At 35.4% G+C, this 25,883-nt stretch overlaps 1 protein-coding gene across 1 annotated transcript in view; it reads right to left on the bottom strand.

Annotated features, from left to right (window-relative positions):
* Nucleotides 1-25,883, bottom strand: part of SLC15A5 (solute carrier family 15 member 5) — a 130,413-nt gene that overhangs the window by 36,695 nt on the left and 67,835 nt on the right. The window contains exons 5-7 of the mRNA XM_072718795.1: nt 17,742-17,962; nt 13,380-13,566; nt 69-257 (exon numbers count right to left, since the gene is read on the bottom strand). Of these exons, the coding sequence (XP_072574896.1) occupies nt 69-257; nt 13,380-13,566; nt 17,742-17,962 (597 nt within the window). The remainder of the gene's footprint in view (nt 1-68; nt 258-13,379; nt 13,567-17,741; nt 17,963-25,883) is intronic.

Raw genomic sequence — 25,883 nt, 5'->3', positions numbered from 1 at the left:
CTTGAGGTGATGTGTTCTGTATAAAGACTTGGTGTGTTCTTACATGAGGTGGTGAAATCGTTACTCACAGGCTGGGTTGACCAGTGTTTCAGCCACTCCAAGTAAAATGTACTGAAGAACCAGGTGAAAACAGGGCATGGAAGAAACGGTGAGGACTTTGCCTGAAAGAGGCTGCTCCACTGGAGGGAAGTGTTTTCTGTGTATTTCAAAGAAGCCAGCGACCATCACAGACAATGCAGCAGAAAGATTTCCACCGACTGAAGGAAAATAATGCAAAGAAGAAGAAAGAAAGAAAGAAGAAAGAAAGAAAGAAAGAAAGAAAGAAAGAAAGAAAGAAAGAAAGAAAGAATCCCAAATCAGTGTAATAGACCACAGCATTTCTTTCACATTGATACTAGGGGACGTTTCCTCAATATTTTTTTGCATCTGGAAATATCCAGATGCCAGCTAGCTGTGTTATATGACTTTCCTGTACTTCTACTCCAGTCTCTCAGAAACAGCTGCACCTAGTCCTTATTTCCTGACTTAATGCTTAGAGGGCCTCTGGAACGTTAGTTAGCCTCATGATCACTTTCCTCAACTCTATGGTGGGGTTAATGATGCTTACCTTGTAGGGTCACTATGAGATTTAAATAAGATACTGTACTGGTATTATTATAACAGCTCCTGGTAGCAATAGGGAGCAATTATTGAAAGTAAAGCAATAGTTTTGAATTTTGTCCTCAGATAAGATATATTATTGTTGATATTATATTAGTCAAAAATAATTTGAGAGAAATTTAAAATAAAGTCTCTTCATAAGATTTTAATCATTTAAAAATGGTTTGACATAATCTGCCTTCAGTTTTCTGACATTTCTCTAATCTTTGCAGAAGTAAAGCAGCCATTAGAGAATTAAAGACTAGAAACTTTTGTTTAGAAAAAAATAGTAAAGGTGAATTAACCAGATAAAGAGTATAAATGGAGGCAATTATTAAAAAACTGGTCTAGCTCTTCTTTTCCTTTTACTCTTTTTTTTAATTTAAATTTTTTTAAAGATTTTATTTATTTATTCATGAGAGACACAGAGAGAAAGCAGAGACATAGGCAAAGGGAGAAGCAGGCTCCTTGCAGGGAGCCTGATGTGGGACTCCATCCTGGGGACCCTGGGATCATGCCCTGAGCCAAAGGCAGATGTTCAACCGCTGAGCCACCCAGGCATCTCCCCTTTCACTCTTGAGGAATTATCTAAAAATTTTGGTTGAAAATGAGTAGGGATTTTGTTATGATTTTTTTATAGTTTATATCCACTGTAACCATTCCATTCCTCAATTTATCATTCATATATACTGGACTTAATCCCATCGTTTAAACAGAGGCAAACCTGAAGTTGATGGAATTTACTTGAAATTTAGAGATAGTCACATTTTGCTAACTTGCATAAAATTTCAGATAAGGCAAAGCTTTCAATTCAAAAAAATCAATCTAATGTTTAAATAGCTTAGTGTTTGTTTTGGTTGATAGAGAAACTGGTAGGTAAATTTTTTGATTATATCTCAGTATTTAAATGCATCTGTAAGGTCTGCTCTTTACTGGGTCTCTAAGAAATAGATGGTATAAAAAAGGGGGAATAACAGAAATTTCTGAATAACAGAAAATTTAAGGAGTTTTTAATTATTTTAAATTAGTTTCCATAAAGGCCCATAGATAGTGGGGTAGAGATTTTGGTTCTTTAAACACCTCGTTTAAAAATTTGAGTTTCAATATTATCTACTTTTAAGATCACATTTATCATAAAATTGCATTTATTTAGATTACTTGGCACATTATGGACTTACCAAAAAGAGCTAATATGTCATTTCAATTTACTATTTACTCTCTTCCTGCTGTATGCAAGGCATAGTTGGAGATATAAGATTAAAAAATATCTGTTCTCAGTCATTGCCAACTCATATTCTATTGGGGAATCTAAGAAGAAGAACTTATTTCTATCTAGGGAGATGAGAAAAATAATTTTATGCTTTAAAAAAAGAAGAGTGTCCATATGGAGAGGTGAAGGTAGTATCATTGGCATGAGCAAAAACAGACTTGTGAAAGATTCAGACAGATTTTCAGAATAGTGAGAAACAAGTTATTTGGGAATCAGGGGATGAGATAGATTGAGGTCAGATCATAAGAGGCATTTAATATATTTTTAAGGAATTTGTACATTGCTCTGAAGATAATGGAATCACTGAAGATGTGAGACACAAGTGAAATGATTAGACCTGTCATTCAGGATGATTGCTCTTAAGGCTATGTGCTGGTTGATAGAATGGGAGAGGTAGTGGAGGTAGGAAGATAGAAAGTTAAAAATCTTGATATAGTATAATGGGGGCTTAAGTTACAGTCAGGGCTCCCACTTCCAGGAAACATAGAGAATATAAACATAAGATGCAATAGATTCCACTGATAAAACCACAGCAAGAGCAAGGAGGAAGCAAATGTTAATGTTGAGTGTAAGTCTAGCTGACAGGAAAGATGGTACTACCCATAATATCAGTAAGACCCATGATAGGGAGAAAATTAATTTGATTTTGAGTTGAGGTAGAGGCACAAAGAGATAATTCAAAGAGAAGTACTCAGAAAACACTTGAAAATGTGAATCATGGGTCAGAATACTGGTTGAGTCAAGAGATGAAGATTAATGAATCATCTACATGGAATGGAAATTTAAGGTCAGGTGAAATTAAAAAATGATGGGGAGTGAGTGAAGAGAACATTTAGAAATATCTTTCAACGTATTTACATTTAGGGCAAGAAAAAGAGCTAAAACCATGGAAAGAGGTCAGAAATACAGGTAATCTCTAAGGGAAGTTTTCAAAGAAGTGATTACACAAAACAGAACTTTTGATCTTTCCCCTACTTCTTCTTCACTCCTCCCCATCTCCTCCAGTACCTTCACATGCTCAAGGCAGAAATCAGGGGTCCTCTGTCTTTCCTCCTATCTCCAAATATATTATTCAGTTTTCCAGGTTCTATTTCAAAATATATTGTGAATTAACCTGCTTCACTTTATAGCCACTGTCATCATTCTAGTCCAAGTCATTATTATTTTTAACCCAGACTATGTGTCTTCCATTTTTCATTCTTATCCACCTGTACCCTATTAAGTACCTAAGACTCAGGGAGATCTTATATAAATGCAAATTCAATGTTACTCTTCTGCTAAATTTCTTCTATGGATTTCCATATGATAAGATGAAATCCCAAATCTTTAACTTGGCCTTTATGATCTTGCCTGTGCTTATCATTTCACTCTAATTGCTTGCTACTTTCTCCTCTTGGACCATTTCTCAGACACATTTTTTTTTGTTTTTCTTGACGACCTTAAATTTTTTCCCATCTTGGAGTCTTTGCTTTGTTCTTCTGCAATATTTTCCCCTACTTTTTACTGGCCCACACTTGCTATTGATATCCAGCATACAATTGGAAGTCCTAACCAGAACAATTAGGAAAAAAGAAGAAATAAAAGGTGTCCAAAGCAGTAAAGAAGAAGTAAATAATTTGTTTGCAGATGACATGATCTGACACAGAAAATACTAAGGAATACATACAAAAAAATTGTGAGAACTAATCAACAAATTCAGTAAAGTTTCATTATACAAAATCAACATAAAAAATCACGTGTATTTCTATACACAAAAATGAACTATTCAAAAAAGGAAATTAAGAGAATGATCCCATTTACAATAGCAACAAGAAGAATAAGATACTTTGGAATGAATTTAACCAAGATGACAAAAGACTTGTAAACTGAAAACTCTAAAACATGGATCAAAAAATTAAAGTAGGTATAAATAGACATCATATGTTCATGGATTAGAAGAATTAATATTGTTAAGATATCCATATTACTCAAAGTGATCTACAGGTTCAATTCAATCTCTATTAAAAATCCCACTGACATCTTTTTACAGATATTGAAGTCAACAATTCTAAAATTCATGTGGAAACACAAAAGATCCCAAATAGTGAAAGCAATTTTAAGCAAGAACAACACTGGAGGCATCACACTTCTTGATTTTGAAATATATTACAAATGTACAATAACAAAAACAGTATGGTAGTGGTGTAAAAACAGGCATATAGACCAATGGAACAGAATAGAGAGCCCAGAAATAAACCCAGGCATATACGATCAAATAATCTTTGACAAAGGTGCCAGAAATACACAATGGGGACAGGACAGTCTCAAATTGGGAAAACTGGATATTCACATGCAAAAAAAAAATGAAATTGAACTCTTATATGTACAAAAAATTAACTTAAAATGGATTGAAAACTTAAGCATATGACCTGTAACTGTAAAACTCCTAGAAGAAAACATGGAAAAGCAATGGTCTTGGTGATGATTTCTTGGATATGACATCAAAAGTACAAGGCAAAAAAAAAAAAATAGCAAAAATAGACAAGTGGGACTGCAACAAAATAAAAAGGTTTTGCATAGCAAACAAAATGAAAAGGAAAACTATAAAATAGTGAAAGTATTTGCAAACCATGTATCTGATACAGAGGTAATAGTCAAAATAGAGAACGTCTAAAACTCAGTATCAAGAAAACCCCAAAATCTGGTAGAAAATGGGCAAAGGAACTGAATAGACACTTCTCCAAAGAACACATGGAAATAGTCAACAGGTATATGAAAAAGTATTCAACATCAGTAATCATCAGGCAAAACCAAATCAAAACCACAATGAGCCATCACCTTATACCAGTCAAGATGGTTATTATGAAAAACAAGAGATAACAAGTGTTAGTAGGGGTGTGGAGAAAGAACTCTAATACATACTGTTGGTGGGGATGTATAAATTGGTGTAGCCACAATGGAAAACAGTACAGATATTCTAAAAAAATCGAATAAGGAGCTACCAGGTAATCTAGCAATCTCAAATCTGGGTATGACTCCAAAGGAATTGAAATCAGGATCTTGAGATATCTGTGTTTCCATATTCAATGCAGCATTATTCACAATAGTCAAGACATCATGGGTGCAAACCAAATGTCGATGAATGGGCAAATGAATAAAGAATGAATAAAGAAAAGGTGGTATACACATACAATGGAATATTATTCAGTCTTAAAAAAGAAAGAAATCCTGCCATTTGTGATAATATGAATGAAGCTGGAAAACATTATGGTAAGTAGAATAAGCCAGACACAGAAGGACAAATATTACATGATAACACTTACATATGGAATATCAAGTAATCACGCTCATAGAATCAGAGAATAGAATGGAGTTGCCAGGGACTAGGATGAGTAAGAAATGGGGAAGTGTTAGTCAAAGGGTATGAAGTTTCAGTTATACTAGATGAATATGTCCTGGAGACCTACCATACAGCATAGTGACTATAGTTAACAATACTCTATTGTGTACTTGAAATTTACTAAGAGGATAGACCTTGTGTTCTTTCTTATCACACAGAAAAAGTTATAAATTATTATATATTATATACTATGTTTTAAATAAATATAATTATATTTTATAATCTTAATAAATATTATACATAATAAATAATCTATTTTGTAAATATAGTATGTGTGTATATATTTAAACTTATCACTGATCTAAATAAAAATATTTTAGTAATCATATTACTTAGCAGTATTCACTTAGACAAATAACACTTAAAATTTGAAAATAATTTGCCTCTGGGAACCATAACTGGATGGTGGAGAAAGCCAGAGCTGGAGACCATTACTAACTATTAAAAGGCTTTCAGAATTATTTGTTTGCTAACCTAATGTGTTTCCTGAATCTAAGATGAATTCAACTATAAGAAGAAATACATTTTTATGTATCGCTGAGAAAGGAAAAAAATATCCTGCCAATCCATTATAATATGCCACCTAATTTCAGAGATGGATTTATACATATATTTGGTGTTGCTATGGACTGAGTTATGTTCCTTTTAAAATACATATATTGAAGTTCTAACCCCCAACATCACTATTTGAAGACAAGGGTTTTAGTGAGGTAATTAAGGTTAAATGAAGCCATAAGGGTAGGGCTCTAATCCAATAGGACCAGTGTCTTTAGAAGAAGAGGAAAAGACACCATGTCTGTGCATGCACAGAAGAAAGGCCATGTGAAGACATAGCGAGAAGATGGCCACCTGCAAGCCAAGAAGAAAAGCCTTAGGAAAAACCTAGTCTTCCTACACCTTGATCTTGGGCTTTTATTGTCCAGAACGGTGACAAAAAAATTTCTTTTGTTTAAGCCACCTAGTCTGTGGTATTTAGTTATGGCAGCCTGAGAAAACTGATACAGGTGTGTTCAGGCATTATATAAAAATTAAGTTGTACTGGGGCACCTGGGTAGTTCAGTGGTTAAGCATCTCTCTTTGGCTTAGGGCATGATCCGGGGGTCCTGGGATCAAGTCCCGCATTGGGCTTCCTGCAGGGAACCTGCTTGTCTCTCTGCCTATGTCTCTGCCTCTCTCTGTGTCTTTCATGAATAAATAAATAAAATCTTAAAAAAATTAAATTGTACAAATTGCACAAACTATTTTGTCCGTGATAATCATATGAACTATAAAGAAAGTGCTCAAACTGTCTTGTTTTAGAATTTGAAGTCTATGAGAATCTTCTATGATGCCCTTCATCCTAACTAATTTAGGGTAATCTAGATAAAAAAACATCACCTCCACCCCTTCATCCCCCTTTTTTTGGTTATCACTTTGTACTATTTAAACAAGGTTATCTTTTATTCAGAAAAGTTTGTAGCATTAGAGGCAAAAGCTTAGACAAGATATTTGCTATTTTTTTCTGTTAAAGCTCAATAATAAACATTTTAGATTTTGTGGGACAAAGGGCAAAATTTTGAAGATATGAAGGTAATTTATGCAACAAGAGATAGAATGTTCCACAAATTTTTGATTGATGAAATTCAAAATAATGATTCTTTTGGGGAGGTGATGGAATTTCAGTTTATTGGTATTTTAAGTTATTGTTTCTTATCATCAGATCAAATGTTCATCTGTGAAAATAATTCTTAGTTTGCTGGCAGTGTAAAAACAAATGGTGGGCCAGATTTGGCCCTGGTTTAGCCATCAGCTTTTATTGCCTACTCCTGAATTTTAGCTCTGACCTGATGAGAAATTGTGGCAGTTTTTCTGGGCTCCTGCTGCCTGAACACAGGCATGAAACATGACAGAGCAGTGTCATGGCCTCTTTGTCCTGGATACTCAACTGTAGTCCTATCCGGCAGCATAGGTATCACCTGGGAGCTTGCTAGCCCTGCAGAATCTCAAGCTCCACCCTAGAAGGAATGAATCAGATCTGCATTTAAACAATAAGCCTCAGAGATTCCTGTACACATTAAACTTTGAGAAGTACTACTCTCGAAGAAAGCACTATGAGACCTAATCTAGCAAAATCCAATGAAAGACGGTTCTCTAGACAATTTCAAGCGAAGCGCAAATATTTAACTCATTTACCCAGATATTTTAGGGCAAAGCATATTTTTACCTGAAGGATCTAGATAACTACATTTGCTTTTTATTTGCTACTGCACTCTGATGCTAGTGAAAAATGACTTTCTTAAAATTCAAAACAAAGTTTGATTCCAACCTAAATTTAATCCATTCCATTTTTATTCTTAACTTCTATGAGATCATAACTCGTCTAAAGCAGAGTGTAGTTTATCAGAATGTACACATTTTAAACTTCCAGCAGATCTGTATTTACAAGATAAAGCACATGGTTCCACAGGAGATATTATATTCAGATAAATAATGTATGTTTTAATATCAGCTGTGTAGTTGTAGACAAATCCATAAGAGTCTTGAAGCTCTTATAGTTTATTCTATTACCCTGCCATGTAATAATTTTCCAAATTAGACCACAATGAAATAAAGAAAAGTCAGAATTTATTCAAATATTGCCATTTCATATTGAAACAAAATCTAATACTAAAAAAATAGATATGTTAAGATTCTTCAGTTATTGGTTAAATTTACTGACTGAGAAAACTATGGTGTTTTTTAATGGGTATTCTGATATATGAGTTTCTGATATGTAACATAACTGTGAGTATGAAATTCTAGTGAGCCATGATCCATGATTTTGGCCAATTCCCAGAATAGAAAATTTGCTTATGTAAGAGTATATGGGTGTCCATAAACCACTCTCACAGAGACAGCTATGATTTTATTGTCATATGTATCTGCTACCTTGCAGAAGATATTACTTACCCACTACTGGGATGGCATATTTTTTGCTTTTATTGTTCCTATTAGTAGTGTGTTCCTATATTTGAATTGAGGTATTCATATTCTATCTTTTGTATCTCTTTAGACCACTGGAACTCATTTCAGGATAGTCAGCTTTAGTTGGTGTTTTAATTTTTAAATATGGAGCAGGTAACTCATTTACATAGAGATCAGATTCACAAATGTACCTATAAGACATCAATTATTGTTTCAGTTGGTGTTCTAGATAGCCTACTTTACCTCAAGTTTAATCTATCGTTGATGTCCACCTTAAAAATAAGAACTTGAGAACATTAATATGCTTTAATGAAACAAATCCAACAATTGAGTGAATTAATGATTCAGGAGAGATATTTACACATTACTGTTTTTTTTTAGTATTTATAGTTTCTTCATTGGGTATTTTCAATGGGCATGCACTATGATTCTTTGGGGGGAAAAAGCATAATTCTAAAACTGTAGTAATAAAAGAGTGGTTTTGCTAAAATAATCCTATATTCAATGAAGGTAATTGGACCCCTGACTCAATTTTTAGTTTATCAAGCACTTTGGCTCAAATCAAAAAAGGAACCTTTTTAAAAAAGATTTATTTATTTATTCAGGAGAGAGGGCACTTGCACATGCACAAGTGGAGTAGGGGCAGAGGGAAAGAATCTTCAAGTAGACTCCATGCTGAGGGTGGAGCCCCAGGCAGGGCTCAATCTCCTGTTCCATAAATTCACGACCTGAGCCAAACCAAGATTTGGCTGCTTAACCGACTGAGCCACCCAGGCTCTCTCAAAAAGGAACCTTTTATCACTGTCAATTTTTAGAACAAGTATAGTTACTGGTTTCGTAAAAAGTGACCAACACCTTGGCTGTCCCTTTATCATAAAGGACATGGGGTTAAAATTTGAGTTTTCAAGTTTTTATTTTAAAGAGGAAGGTCTGTGAGATATTTGAAAGTACTTCATCCACATTTCAATTTAAATGTTATTTAAAAGCCAAGATAATTGCTACCTACTGTGTTATACACTTCTGCTTTATGTAAGACTTAATAACAATCTTAATTAGGCTAATTTTAGTCAGATTAATACTTGTGTATGTCAGCACTAAACTACTAAATACCACATACTGCAGGATTTTAATTAACACTAAGGAAAGGAAATACTCATAATGTAAACATTTTTGAACTGAAAAAGGCTAAAATGAAGTATGTCCAATTATGACAGAGAATAAATCACAATATCACTGATTTTAGATTTTAGGTGAATTACGGTTGACTTTTAAACAGATAAATCTGTTCACATGTAATGTTAGGAAAATAGTCTTTATAAAAGTCTGAGTATATCAAGCCTTGGCCTTCCACAGTTCTGGAGGGTTTGGAGATTTTTTAAAGTTGGTACTGTGATATACTTTTTGATTTCTTTAGGCGATAAATGCAAGACTGTCATATCTTGAATCAGAAACCCTTCTTTCGTTGCATTGTTTATGAGCTAGATAGAAGAAGTAAGTTTATTTTTCCCTTTGTTAAATTTGTAGTTTGACCAACCCTCACTTTTGGCCTGGGCTGTGATTATCCATGTCAAACACTAGGCATCTACACTGTCTGCATCATCTGCCTCCTGAAACATGACAGTTTCTGGGAGAGAAATAGACGAATGTGGAAGAGAGTGTGTGTGTGTGGGGGGGTCCAAACGTAACTGTCCCTTGTGGTGATGAAAGGATTTTTTTTCCTTCATTTCATAGACTTAATTAGAAATAGCAAGGAGGTGTCTGGGTGTCTCAGTTATTAAGCATCTGCCTTTGGCTCAGGTCATGATCCCGGGGTCCTGGAACTGAGCCCAGCATTAGGCCTCACATTGAGCTCTCTGCTCAGGGAGGAGTCTGCTTCTCCTCCCTCAGTGCATGTGATCTCTCTCTCTCTCTCTCTCTGTCTCAAATAAATAAATAAAATCTTAAAAAACAAGAAATAGTAAGGATTCCAATTAACAATGATAAATTATTTGCCTGCTATAACTTAACAATTATTTATAACTGGTACGTAAAATAATAATAATAATAATAATAATAATAATAATAATAATAATGCAATGGCCTTAGAATGAGATGGCTTGAATTCAAATGACACTTAGTCTCTCTTGAGACCTTTGATCTATTAAATGACGGTTTATCATGAAGCTAAATAGGATAAGAAGGTGCCTAGGTTCAAATTGGAACTCATAAAAGGAAATTTTAATATTGGACTATTTCACTTATGTAAATTACTACCAAAAAACTACCCTAAGTTTGTGCTTGTATGTCCTGATAAAACTTGTTAATCTTCCATAATCATAAGCAGAATATGGAGAACTGAAGCAAACATCTAGTTTTAAAAGATGCATATCATCACACTTTTTTTTATATTCCCATAGCAAAATATTATGCAAATAAATGAACAAGTATGTAAATGAACAAATGAATGGAGTCTGGCTTAGAAACAACTGAATTCAGTATTCTGTACTCAGAGGAACATAGCTCTTTTTTTTTTTTTTTAATGAGTCTAGTTTTTTCTTTTTCCTGTCCAACAAGTCTGTTACCAAACTTGAAGGGGAATATTTAGTTCATATATATGAGATATGTTAGGTAACTCTGCCTAACTTCCCTCCATCCATAAAAAACATACCCCTTTTAAAGAATAGAAATGATTTTAAATATGTAAGAGTGAAGAACTGTCCAAGAGAAAGTAACTCATATTTAAAATGAATTTAAGATATCTTATTCTCAGGAATGGCTTCTACTGTAGTTCTTTCAGCCATGTTGTATAGCATATTTTCCTAAAATGGCCCAATTAAAAAAATTAGTAATTAAGCATAATTTGGGAGCCCAGACTGGATTTCCAGTATACTGTACATGACTGCTGAAGTCTTTGGCATTTTGCAATCTAATTTACCCCCCTTTTTTCCCACATTCATTCTGTTTTAATAGTGTCCTTGCTGCGGGCTCCTGGGTGGCTCACTTGGGTAAGCCTTCACTCTTGGTTTCAACTCAAGTCATAATTTTAGGGTCATGAGATTGAACCCTGCATCAGGCTCCACACTCAGCATGGAGCCTGCATGAGATTCTCTCCCTCTCTCTCTGCCCCTTCCTGCGTGTGCTTGCTCTCTCTCTCAAATAAATAAATAAATAAATAAATAAAATCAATCTCTTAAAAACTAGTGTACTTGCTGAGGGCATGTACAATGTCTTGCTTTTTGTTTATATCTTGAAATAGTGTTGGGCATTCACTAAATACTGGTTTTAGAATTTCTACAGTGGCAGACCAAAAAGTACTTTTTTAAGATTTAAGGATTGTCAAAGCTTAGTGAGATTTATGGTTTGCCTAAATCTCTTACAATAAATAATGTTGAAGTTAGTGGCTTAAGAACTACATCAACAAAGGTTATTTGCTAAGGTCCTCTATACTTGGAGATGGCAATGTACACCGAGGTAAGTGTAGTCATTTTGAATTCTTTCCAAAAACAAACCTATCCTGTGATGTGATCTGAGGTGATCTGGTTGATGGCTTTGGTAAATAACAAGAAGCATGTTCCATAAAAGTAACTTCTACAAACAGAGAAACAGCCAAAAATATATAATAACAGGTTACTAAAAGGCTACATGGTCTCCACAGATCTCTAAAAGGAAGGAATTAAGACTAAGAACGAGTTAACCAAGAGAAGAAAATTTTCTAGTTGCCTGACCCTGACTATTTCAATGGAGTTACTTCTCAAGTAGACCATAAGGCATTAAGTTACCATTACATGATATTTCTTAAATGTTTCAAATTCCTTTTTGCTTTCTGTTTATGCCCACCAGCTAGACCTGTTCCCTACACATGATAGCTCAATACTAGTTAATTTTTTAAAGATTATTTATTTATTTATTCATGAGAGACACACAGAGAGAGAGAGAGAAAGGCAGAGACACAGGCGGGGAGCCTGACTCAGGGCTCCATCCCAGGACCTCAGGATCATGACCTGAGCCAAAGGTAGACACTCAACCACTGAGTCACCCAGGTGTGCCTCAATAGTCGTTAACATTTATAGAGCTTTCACTATGTGTCCGGTCTATGCTCCAGGCACTGAAGTCATCTGGAGTGATTCTGAAAGTCTTTCAGAACAGAGGGACCACAAATCTATCTAAGATATGCCCCTCAGTAAATAAAATAAGTGAACTAGAAGACAAGAAAGGTTAGGTGACTTTTCCAGGTCACCCAGCAACAGCTCAGTGGCAGATCAGAGGTTGAGGCTCAGATCTCTGATTCTTAGGTTGAACCTGGTTTTTGCTATACCAGCACTTGTCCCCTGTTCCCTGGTGGTGCCTGAGGGAGCTCGGCCAGGAAGAGGCGAGTGTGATCAGAATGGGCTTCAGCTCCTTCTCTCCCACTGAAATGGGAGAAATTTTATTTTACGGTCTACTGCTTGTGTTCTGAGTAAGATGACCTAATGTTTTCCCCTTTCAAAAATGAGAGTAGAGCTTCCGTGTTCTCACCATAACAACAAGAAAGCAGCAGTTATGTGAGGTAGAGGAGGTGTTAACTAACCTTATTGTGGTAAACACTTTGCAATATATACAATGTATCAAATCATCACATCTTACACCTTAAATTTACAAAATCTTATATGATAATTAAGTTGGAAGATGAATAAAATTGGGAAAAATGTTTGAAAATTTTTGCTATGTACCTTACTTTATGAATACGTATTATGTAGAAACTCAGAATCATACTAATAATTTTTAGTATATTTTGCTACTGGCTCAGAAGTTAAAGCCTCCCAAGTACAGCCAGGCATTTTATGGGTTCGTTAACCTGTGTTAAGTTTTAAGAACATATTCAGCATTGACTCAGGAGTAAGGACTGCCTCCCTTGAGGGAAGATAGGCCATTTGGTAGTACTGGAAGTTTCACTGGGTCTTTAAATTAGCTGTGTCCTCTGAGGAAGCATAAAAGGATGGGAAGAAAATGGGCTGCTGATGTCTGCATAGAGACTTGAGGAGTTGGCTGTTATTCTTCTTAAATTCACCCTCTTCTCAATTTGCCAAAATGGGTCTCTACTCCAGAACATATAGCTAGCTTAGATCTTAGAAGAGTTTTTTTTTTTTTTAAGTTACAAACAATTCACTTGAGATGCTGAGTTGTACTTACTAATGCATGCCAACAAAAATGATCCATTTCTCTTCAAGGGAAAGAGGCAGGTGCTGAAATACTCCATACAAGGAGCCAGAATTAATAGTGGTAGGATGCTGATGACATTCATTACTGCAACTGGCAGAAGAAATCCATCCAAATTCAGGTTGGAATTCATGGTCTGCACATAATATCCTGAAGGAATCTGTATTTGAGGGAGAAAGCAGCCAGGCATTAAGATTGTAGTTTAACTCTGGAGAAAGCGTCCTGCTGCAGATGCCTTCTTGCCCTTTGTACATTCTCTGTGACAGATGAGCGGGATGTTCCCCAGCTCTTCAATGTCCCAATTATGAGCTGACAAAGGGCAATATGAGCTCTGTTTAGTCTATTGACAATATTACTGATCCTTTGATCCTTTATGGAGGAATCTTTTGTCACTCAGTCTAACTTCTTAATTTTCCTATGGAAAGTAAAGGTGGCCCTAATTTTGTGCTTAGGATGACACATAAGAAATCAAATAACTTACTAAAAAAATGTAACATTGCTTATAATGAAACAAACTTTTCCCTCAAACAATAAAATAAAATACAGTACCCAGTATTATGGATGTTTGTTTTTACCCTGATGAAAAAAAATGGGGGCTAGAAAAAAATCCTTTGTAAAGCATCTAGTTTGGTGACAAAATAGATAGGAATGATTGTTACAAAGAAGAGAGGCCCAGTCTAGAAACACAGCACTTGTCACAGGCTGTCTTTATTGCCTTCTTGGATTGGCTTCACTTCTAAAATGAGCCAAGTAACACACACACACACAAAAACGAGAAATAAAACATACTTGTGTTTACACTCCTGTTTTAAACTAAGTGTGTGGCACTTGCGGACCACAAAGGAAGCTGCATGAAAAAGGCTTGCATAATAAACTAAGAGATAAGAAATGAAAAATAAACACACAAAATCCCCCCAAAACCAAAAAACCAAAACAAAGAAAACCTCTACCCCATCCCAAACCCTCAGAGTAGTATCAGAATTTCTTCATTTTTAAAAAACCCTAGTCCTAAGTAAAAGCATAACCTTAACTTGGAGCCTTTCCAAGCATTCCAAACCTTTTGTTAAAAAGACAATGTCACAGGAAGGAGGGCATCTCGTCATTTTTCTGGTTTTTGAACTTGGTTGCAATCACTCATCATTGCCACTCACAGTGCTTAGTATGTCCTTAATTCCCAGTGGAACACAAGGCTGCTAAGTGGCTTGGAGAGGAGGTCCCCCTGAGTCTTGTCCTTAAGGAATGGATTCTCCAACCATTTTTTCTTGCTGTGCATGCACTGCATTAGGATTTCTGCCTTCCCACCATATTGGGAGCATAGCCCACCTCAAATAGATAACTTCCTGTTTGGAACTTTTCACTGACTACTGTTATCAATTGTACAATTTGAGAGTATAAGAAGTGTTAGAGTCTCGAGTATAGCTGTTAACAAGCCCACCACTTATAAAATGAGCCTCCTACTATGTTAGCTATGTTAGCTATGTTAACTACCTAAAACCAGAAATGGACCACATTTCCACAGACATTCTTTCTATCTATATAAAATCTGTCCTGGTGATAATTCACCTTCCAAGCTTTCATTTGACCTTTAGAATTATAAACAAGGACTGCTTTGGTTGGGTGCAGACAGCAAGACTGAAGGGGACATTAGCTAGTTCTGCCCTCCTTCAATAAAATTATTAAGCACGTATCCCTCAATCAGAGGAAAATGAATGATTTTTTTTTTAAGTGCTGGCAGCAGATCTGCTCTAAGACTGAAAGGCTCCCAGCATAATTTGGAAGTTTCTGTTACTGATTTCAAATGAGAATTATTGTTAATAGGAATAAAGTTATTATCGGCATGAATCACAGACACAGAAACCTGTTAACTTAATAATGTGGTGAATGTACTATTAATCTTTAGTGAAGCAATATTAATATATTGCCTAATCTAAGAAAAGGCTCCAGTGTCTTGAAAGCTTGAAATCATTTCTGCTTCTGCCTCAAGTTCTGAAATCATCCCCTTTTAAAATTTTAAATACTTTTATTTCATACAAGCCTCTGAGTATTCAGAAATAATTGCTGTCAATAGAGATTCATTTTCACCTTTGAGTGGCCAGTAATGTCAAATGGCAACATCATCAGCCTTAATATCAACATATTTTAAATGTATGCCTTGGAACTGAAGGTCAATAATAGCTACTAAATTTAAAATATGGAATTCAAGGATGTTTTATTCTTGATACTTTGATCGCTTTTATGCTGGTGATTATTTCATCTGAAGGGAAAAATCTAATTTCAGCTTGTCCCATTGGAAGTTTTCTCTGCCTCCCTTGAGAAGTACATTCTAAACTTTCTTCTTCTTCTTCTTCTTCTTCTTCTTCTTCTTCTTCTTCTTCTTCTTCTCTTCTTCTTTTCTTCTTCTTTTGGATTTTCTGGCATAACATTACTGTGAATAGTTTTGGAACCAGAGGGTGTTTCTCAGGAATTTTTAATGCAGCTGAAAGAGAGGCATTTTGGGTAATAGGAAAGTGTGGGTATTGATACCAGCACTGAGTCGGAATGCCATATGTTAGTGGGGTGACTGCAAGCAAGTTAGAAGTTATTTAATATTTCTGAGCCTTGGATTTAGGATCATAATATCAGCCTTTGTAAGCTTGCTATGGGGATTAAATTGGTTACTGTAAAGTCATCTTTTCTGAGCTGTGATACATATAGGTGATCAAAAAATAGTAGTTTTGTTCTTTGCAATAACTGGGCATCTAGATTTGGTGAGGGAGTTAAAAACTGGTTTATTGAAATTTATGGTAATTTATGTCAAATTAAAAAAGTATGACAATTTGCAGAAGAAGCTCAAATTTAGTCAAAAGAAATAGCAAGTGTCACTGAATTACGAAGATAAAGAATCAGCTATTTGCACAGAAGGTTTGAGGCTGGCTATGGACCACTTAGTAATTTTGTACTTACTATTAATTTTGCTTTTTAATATTTTTTATGATATTAAAGATCATATATATGGGTTATATTTTTGTGTTTTTGTGCTGGCTCCTAATGTGGAGTCAGGAGGGAAGTTGAATTTGCTAAATTAACTTAGCTTTCATGCAGCGTTTATAGCAAAGGTTCTTGGCAAACTTTTTTGCAAAGTTCTAGATAAAAAATGTTTCCACATACTGATTCTATTGCAAATACTCAGTCCTATTGTTTTCATGCATTAGGAGACCTAGTATGACAAATAAACAAGAATGGCTATGCTCCAATAAAACTTTATTTATTGTTCCTGAATTTTGAATTTGTTGTAATTTTCATGTCATAAAATATTTTTTCTTTTGATTTTCTCAAGCATATAAAAATATAAAAACCTTCTTATCTTGCAGGGCATGAAGAAAAAGAAAAAAGCAGTGAGCTGGATTTGGCCTGCAGACAGTAATTTGCTGACCCCTGGTCTATTAGAGCAAGCTTTGTCCTCAGAGTCAGCAGGTGGATTTGTTTTTCCTTTCACTAATATTAACTATGTGACTTAGCTATCCCTTCCAGAATCACTTAATTTTTCCGAGTTCAGTTTCCTCTTCAACAAATGAAGTAGTTGAGTAAGTTAATCTCTAAATTTCTTTTCAGCTCTACTGCTCTAAGATTTATGGATATAACTTACTCATTAGCCTTCTAAATTAAAAGTTGTGGCTTAGCAGCAAATATGGTCCTGAATTTCTTCAAAGACTTTATAATCACTTATATTTCTTCATAAATTTGTCTTTGACAATTATCATATTAAAGTTGTTTTTTTTTTTTGAAATCACATTTATTTATGAAAAGTACTTTGGACTTGCTATTTTCCCTCTAATTTCTCCATAGCACAGGCACTGATTCACCAAGGAACTAAAGGTGGGTGGGGAAAAAAAATCACTTGCTCATTAGTACATATACTTAAGAATACAGTGGAGGTGGTACTTAAATCATTCAAGTTAGTTACATGTTAGTACTAATTTTTAAAGGCTTAATGAAGGAGGAAGGCCAATCTTTGGCTGAAAAAAGGTTGGGTAATTGCCCATAGATCTTGTATTTTCGTGTATTGCTCTTATGTCTTGTGACTATGCACTCTGAAATATCGTCCACATCTTCTGAAAGACATTTCCAGTTTTACTAGAGAAACAACATACTGGGTGCTCCTCAGGTATGCCTCTGCCTGACCTCGCTTGTCTTTTGAAATTAAAGCCTATGGTGATGAAAAACATTTATAGGATGACTGCCTGACAAAGTTAGGCAGTGAGGAGAGTCTGATGGGCTGAAAATAAATAATTACTTGTAATGTTCACATACGATAATTTTATTATTCTTGGGTTAGTGCTAATTACCCTTCCTTACCTGCATAATGCATATTTTGTAGAGGAGCTGGAAAATGAAGAGAGGAAGAAGGGTGAAGAAATATTTTGTGTCTTCCACATGGAGCTCACTGTAGCAACCACCATTTTTTTTCTTGGCATGGTCTAACCAGCTTGTCACATCTCTAGCAAGACTGCAATAGTGCAGACAGCATATTTTCAGTGCATTAATAAACACCCCAAAGGTTGTCAGGAGGGAGCAACCTGCAAGTAATTCGAGATATTATGTATTAGTAAAGGAATTGTTCTTCAATTTTCCAAGATGTCAATCAGAAAGATGACAATTGCAAGGATGAAGGGCAGTAAAGTGACTGAGAAGGTTTTAGCACCCAAGGGGTTGAATTCAAAGGAACACTCTTCTGACAAGGGTTCTGGCATCCTGATGACCAGCCCAAGGTGGTGCCTGACAGCTAATGTAAAAAATGAAAAAGATAAGATCAATGGGAACATACTAAAAAGGGAAGAAAGGTGACAAAATAAAACACCAAAGTAAGAAATTCCACAATCTCTTAGAAGTCTAACTCATTAATGAGTAAGACAACCAGAACTTTCTTTTACAGTTGTAACACAAAGAACTAGTACTATTTCTTAATATAAATTGTTATATAAATAATCCTCACTTGTCAGGTAGAGGGTGGTTTCTTATTTTGACATGGAGATGAAGCGAAATGTATTCTCTGCTTTGACTTTATCCTTGAATTTCAGACGTAAGGTTAAACTTTGAACTCTTCAAATGACTTTATACATGTTGATAGTGTCACTAAAAGTTCAGATTGGATTAGCTGGCTTTTGACTTTTCCAGTAGTTTCATCTGGGTTTATATGGCTGTCACTTCAGCATCCGAAGCATTTTATTGCTTCAGATGTTAGCAGTCACTTGCTGCTTGTGATTTGCAACCTCACTGTTGCTTCTTTTATGATCTTTCAGATTCCACCTTCTCTTTGACTCCATTAGGACTTCCTGATACAATGAGATAAGCCCCCCCCCCCCCCTTTTAGTTAGCAGTACAGCTGTGTCACCATAATTGTTACAATTTTTCATGGTATTCCCTTGACCAAATAAATCCTCCCACAAATTACTAGACACAAAATCATGGTTGCAGAATAAGTGGTATAATAAATGTAAAAATGTTTGGGTTTCCCCCAGAGAAGGCCACTATAGAAATTGAAGTTATAATCTGATTGTCATTTTGTTTATGTTCAAATTTCCCATAATAAAATTCTTCCTGAAATACATTCTAACCAAATTCATATAAGTGCCACTGAATATTGGTTTTTATATTTAAATAAAGAATATTTATTAAAAATTTTTTATGGTTATAGAGTGATTATATTGATTTTATCTCTTTTAAGAGTTGTAATAGACCTATTATGTCAGCCTTTGATTAATTGAGGAAGCTGGGGGGCCTGGTAATTGAATATGGAACCTTTAACCTCTAAGTCACTGAATCAAATCCAGTCCAAATTGGTAGTGACCAAGAATGATTACAGCAGTGGCCCTTTGGTGGCCTCTGTGAAGTGTGTTGAGGTCAAGTGGAAGTATGTTGGAATAATTGCATCGCCTATAGGCTCATACCTGTGGTCACTATTGCCTCTTCTTAGTCACTATTGCCAGACACAGAGGAAAGCCCCAGGCATGAGAATGCCTAGGGCCCAGAAACACCTGTGAGTGCTATGTCTATTAGGAAAGAATAGGGGCATCTTTTATTATTGCAGGAAGAACTGCTCTATTATGAGACTTTCTTAGCTATTTCAATTAGTTTACTTAAGACTTTAGTAAAATGAGAACTGAGAATGTCTTGATGAACAGTCTGGAGACTGAATTTGAACAGGTCTGGGCTAGGAGGCTTAACTTCCTGACATTTCCTTATTATGTTGTCTCTGTTGCTCATCAGCCTACTCTCTGCTCAACTTTTGCAAAACAGGGATGTGTAGATGGTAAGGTTATTACTGGCATTAATCCAACTTACTCTATGCTTTCAAATAGGCTTTATGATGACATGATCGCTATTCACAGCATGGAAGACTAATTCCAAGGATATTCTCCCCAATTTCCCCACTATTTTTTTTAAAACTTAGGCACTTATATTGAATACATGTTTTGAACTCATTTTTTCTTTTTTGTTTAAGCAAATCATTATTTGTTTCAAGATGAATTAGCATCTGCTCTTAATGCATGGCAAATTGATATATGTAATCTTATTAAACAGTTGAATATCTTTATCATCTTATTTCTATTTTTTCTTTTTAAAGATTTTATTTATTTATTTATAGAGACACAGAGAGAGAATGAGAGGCAGAGACACAGGCAGAGGGAGAAGCAAACTCCATGCAGAGAGCGTGACGGGGGACTCGATCCAGGGTCTCCAGGATCATGCCCTGGGCTGCAGGCGGCGCTAAACCGCTGCGCCACCGGGTGTGCCTATCATCTTATTTCTAAAGAGAAATCTTTAGATTATTACTTCTTAAACTAGCTGTGCTAAAAAAAAAAACCTTTTTTTTTTTTTTTTAAGTTTCAACCATTATGGTCAATACATTTTAAAAATACTGCAAAATGTAATACCTAAAGAATAACCTTATTTGAGAATAAAATAAAATATAAAATATATGTTCTGACATTTTTATTATTAGATTAAACAGACATAAAATCTAACTTTATGTAAATATTTCTACATGTTTCTTCTCAGTGTCTGTATTTATTTTGTTGCATACCAGTAACAAACAGTTCATTGATCAGCACTGTTCCATGGACAAGGCTTTGAATAGCACTAGCTTCAACTGAATACAACTTTGAAAAATAAATATATTTAAACAAATAAAATTATATCTGATAGGGTAATATGAAGCAACAAAAACAAAATGGTTAAGAACAAGAAATGATTGAGCATGAAGGAGGTCTAAAGTTTTAGCTACTAGGACAAGGAGGGCACATAATTGATTCCAAACTAATGTGAATGCAATCATTCATTCATTCAACATATTAAGTACCTACTATGTGCCAAGGGCTTTTTGGGTCCTGAGAATATAATAGTGAACAAGATTCACAAATCCCCGAGTTTTCTTTATGGTGGGGGAGGCACTAAATAAGCAGAAAAATATTAGGCATGTTTAATGATGAAAACAAAATGGACCGATAAGATAGACATTCATTATGGGATAGAGTATGAAGACTACAGAAAGAGTTGAAAATTGAACTGAGGATTGAATGACCAGAAGTAGGCAAAAGATATGAAAGCAGCATATGTGAGACATGTCATAGGGTAGAAATACGCTGAGGGGCACCTGGGTGGCTCAGTCAGTTAAGCATCTGACTTTGGCTCAGGTCATGATCTCAGGGTCCTGGGATCAAGCTCAGGGTCAGGCTCCCTGCTAAGTGGGGAATCTGCTTGTCTCTCTCCCTCTGCCCCCACCCTCTGCTTATGCTCTTTCTATTTGTCTCACTCAAATAAAATAAAATAAAAATCTCTTAAAAAGTAAGAAGAAATGAAAAAGAAAGAAAGAAAGAAAGAAAAAGAAAAAAGCTGAAAGAGGTTCAGGATCCATAAAGGCCAATGAGGCAGTAGCTCAGTTAATAAGAATATTGAAGGAAGTGAGGTCCAAGAGTTGGTCAGGGATCAATCAGACTTTACAGGCTAAAGTAAGAAGCTTGGGGTCTGACTTGCATGTTATGGGAAAGTATTAAGAAGTTGTATGCAGGGATCCCTGGGTGGCGCAGCGGTTTGGCGCCTGCCTTTGGCCCAGGGCGCGATCCTGGAGACCCGGGATCGATTCCCACATCAGGCTCCCGGTGCATGGAGCCTGCTTCTCCCTCTGCCTGTGTCTCTGCCTCTCTCTCTTTCTCTCTGTATGACTATCATAAATAAATAAAATTAAAAAAAAAAAAAAAAGAAGTTGTATGCAGAGGGGGGATATTGTACATTTAAGAAGTCTTGTAGTGGTGTGGATCATAGGTTTTAGAAAACAAGAAGGGAAGCTGCTATAGGGCAAGAGGTAGTGGTAACTTAGACATAGTGATAGCAATGAAGAGAAGTGGACAGCAGGGGATATGTGTTTGAACAACCAGCAATATTTTATGATGTGGGGGGAGTTTGAAGAAATGAGACAATTTGAGGATGACTACTTATTCTTCCCTTAAAAAACTGGATGTTGGTGATTTACACTGAGATGGAGAAAACAAGAAAGGGGCTGGGTTAGAGCTTGGTCAATCAGGGGTTGAGTTTTGGTCAGGTTAAGTTTAAGAGGACTATTAGATAAGCAGGGCAAAATGTTGATGCCCATCTTCAAGAAATGTATGAGCTCTTGTCTTCTAATAACCTATTTCCTTTTCACTTTTTGAGGGCTTATACCTTTTCATCCTTGTATTTTTATTTTAATGACGTTTTGAGAAGTAGCATTAAACACATGTGACTAATCCACAAATTTGATTAGAATTCTTCTCTCTGAATTTCAAAATGTATATATATGATAGGAGAGGGGAGGTAAACTGTGTAGAAATGTATCAAATTGAAAAAATAAAAGTTTTGTATGGTAAAAGAAATGTTAACTAGAAGTTGGATATACGAGTTTCAAGGTGAGGTCAATATGAACTTGGGCATTTGGTGCATAGCTGGCATTGAAAGTGGGATAAGAGATTACTTAAGAAACAAGGATATGAGGAGATGGGGTGCCTGGAATGAATCCTAGGGTTTCGCATCAGTTAGAAGATGATCAGAGGAGAAAAGAAAAAGACTATCAAGGACATTGAGAAGGAGTGGACAATGTGCTATATGGGTTTTAAGTCAGAGGGGAAAAGAAAGCAGGGGAAATAGTAAGCCTAAACTGATCAGCTGGCCTGGGAGGGAATCATAAGCTAGTTGGAAAGGGCAAGAAAAGGAATCGTACAGTAATCTGTCTGCCCGAGGAGAGCAACAGTTGCCCCATCAAACCAGGGAGTTAGCTCTGAATGTCAGGAGAGATAATCCTGTTGAAAACATCGACATCTAAACATCACACCACCTCCTTGGATTAATCCATTAGACTTAATAGAAAATTCATGCCCTCTGTACAAATAATTTGGGGTGTCATGTAGACTCCGTTTAAAAAAAATCCATTGTCATTATAATTTTCAAATTGCTTTTCTGCACCAGGAGCAGAAATGGGAAGTTGGAAAAAAAAAAAAAAAAAGGAATGAAAATGCAACCGAGACTTCAAGCTCTAGTTTAAATGTGCATGGCAAACACACCAGGCGTGCACATTTTAAAATAAAACAGATGAGCTATTTTAAATGTTTTATTGCAAAACTTAAAGATTGTAGCTATTACTATTAAAAAAACTTTAGAAAGCAATTTTTCTATTCTTTGTACCTTTAAGTCCTTGGCTCTGATGTTCTGCTCCTCTGACCTTGATCTAATCATGAATATCTATGCTACTTAATTATAATAAAAAAAGCCTACATTGCACTCTAGATGGTAGATGCACATTTTTTCTTCTTTGGTCACCTGCCAGTTCTCAAAATTATAGCAGTGGGAAGAAATGCAAATGAAGGCCGTGCTTGACAGCTAAACATAATGGAATGCATGGTCCACATTTGAAAAGTTACCTTAAAATAAAAGGTAGCATATAAAAAATCATTTCTTTAAGGTCACCTATGGCTTTGAATTACAGCTTTGAGGAATTTCCAATTTAGTCATCAGAGAGGAAGAAGCCAAAATAAGGATTATATAGTTTGCTAGAGGGAAGACAGAGTTTCACTTCATCATAGTTGGGTGATCTTATAACTTGGAAATAGAAAACAAAACAAAACTCAAAACTGCGAAGTATTCATTTTATGGAGTGTTGTATAAAGTAAACAACTCATGAAGATTTTCTGTCATATTTTTAATTGCAACTAATATTTTTTTCTTGTAATTTTCCAAAGACAGTTTACTTCATCATATGTTAAAATATGTAATATGAAGAATTATACTTCTGTATTGAGATAAATATGTTCTCAAACAAGAAATCAGGAAGCAAATGGATGGATGCCATAATAGTTTTTAGAAAATTTAAATCTAAAAATTATACATATATGTATGTATGTGTAATAAATACATATATTCACAAAATTCCAGGATTATGTGCTAATTATACACTCCAGAAATAGCTGAAGTTGTCTTTCCATAAAATTTAGTACTTTACATTTTTCTCTTTTTCTGCCATGTGGGGCTGACAAAGACCATCCCTCAAATACCTTTCTGCATATTGAACCCATTCCACAGCCTGCTAGGAGGATATGCACTGCTTAGCTGTGATCCACAGACTACAGGGTCCTGAGAAATGGGGTCAGAAGCTCCTGTGGATGAAATTTTCTACACTCTTGATTATGCTGTGATAAAAGGAGCTGTATGCTGGGTGTCATATATAAGTGATGAAGCACTGAATTCTACTCCTAAAACCAATGTTGTATTGTATGTTAACTCAAATTTAAATAAAAAATTTAAAACATAAAAATAAGTAAATAAAATGAGACCTAGCCTGAGAAAAATAAGGCCTGCTCTCTGGTTCCACATCAGCCATTTTCTGTGAGGTCCTTGGTAAGTCATTTAGTTTAATTATGCCTCAGTTTCTGCACTCAGTTTACCAATAACAAACACTGAGCATTTACCATATAAGACACAGGAATACCTAACTGTATTCATAAGTAGATCATTGCAACATAATATGGTGGATCAGATGGCAAAGATGTGCTGAAGTTGCCACAGGAGCAGAGTAAAACATATGGAATCTGAGCTATAAAAGCTCACAGTACCCTTCCCACCTACTTCACAGGTTGGGGGTGAGAATAAAGTAATGTTGGTGAAGGTACTCAATTTGTAAAAATACACCTCATTTCATCACTCTTAGTGATCGTAGTTGTAGTAAAGACATTGATAGTAGTAAAAGGAAAATTATAAGAAATTAAGGTTAGAGTTAGACAAGATAGATAAAAATAGACTGACCACAGGAACAGAGCAAAAACTCCAGAAATACAATATGCTGTATACAGTGAAGCTGACATCTCAAAATAGTGGGGAAAATACAGACTTTTAAATAAGTGAGTTGGGATAATTTGGTAGTTATATGGAAAAAATAAAACTGAGTTCACTCTTAAAACCTATTTTATTTTTTAAAAAGATTTTACTCGTTTGTTTATTTGAGAGAGAGAGAGAGAGAGAGAGTGTGTGCAAGCAGGGGGAGGAGCAGAGGGAGACAGAAAATCTTAAGCAGACTCTGTGCTGACCATGGAGTCCATTTCGGGGCTCCATCCCATGACCCTGAGATCATGATCTGAACCAAAATCTAGAGTTGGAGGCTTAGTCAACTGATCCACCCAGGCACCCTCAAACTTATTTTAATATAACTTCCAAATGGGTCAGAAATGCAAAAGTAAAAAAAGAAAAAGAAAAAGAATATGAATACTGATAGAAAAGTTATGAGTGAATATCTTTATAATCTGGGAGTAAATAAAACTTTTCTAACGTAATTCAAAATCTAAAGCAATTAAGGAAAAGACTGATAAATTTTATTTTAAACCTAACCCCCCCCAAAAAAAAAGACAAAATAAACTAAAAAATCTTGCATGTAGAAAATAACACAGGAATCAAACTCAAGATATATGACAAATGAGGAATAATGTTTGCAAATTTGGGGCACCTGGGTGGCTCAGTGGTTAAGTGTCTACCTTCAGCTCAGGTCATGATCCCAGGGTCCTGGGATCCAGTCCCACATCGGGCTCCCCACAGGGAGCCTGCTTCTCCCTCTGCCTATGTCAGAAAAAATATTTGCAACTTTTATCATTAGACAAAGTTTTAACATCTCCAATACAGAAAAATCTTCCAAAAACTGAAAGAAAAAGTCCACAGTCCTATAGAAAAAAATGGACTAGATGTATGAACTAGTCACTGAAAGAAATACAAATTGTTCTAGACAACGAAAAGATGTTCAACTTTTCTCATAAGAGAAATGTCAATTAAAACTTCAGTGAGATGCCACTGTCCACCCTCAAACTGTCAAAAATCCAAAAGTTTCACAACATTACTCTTGGAAAGACTATGGCAAGATAGGCATTCTCATACATTTTTGGTGGAAACACAACATGGTATACTATGGAAGGGAATTTGCCAAAATAT

This window comes from Vulpes vulpes, chromosome 8, assembly GCF_048418805.1.
Source record: "Vulpes vulpes isolate BD-2025 chromosome 8, VulVul3, whole genome shotgun sequence".
NCBI lineage: Eukaryota > Metazoa > Chordata > Mammalia > Carnivora > Canidae > Vulpes > Vulpes vulpes.
The sequence above is the reverse complement of the archived record's forward strand: the minus strand, read 5'-3'. Positions and strand labels throughout refer to the sequence as shown.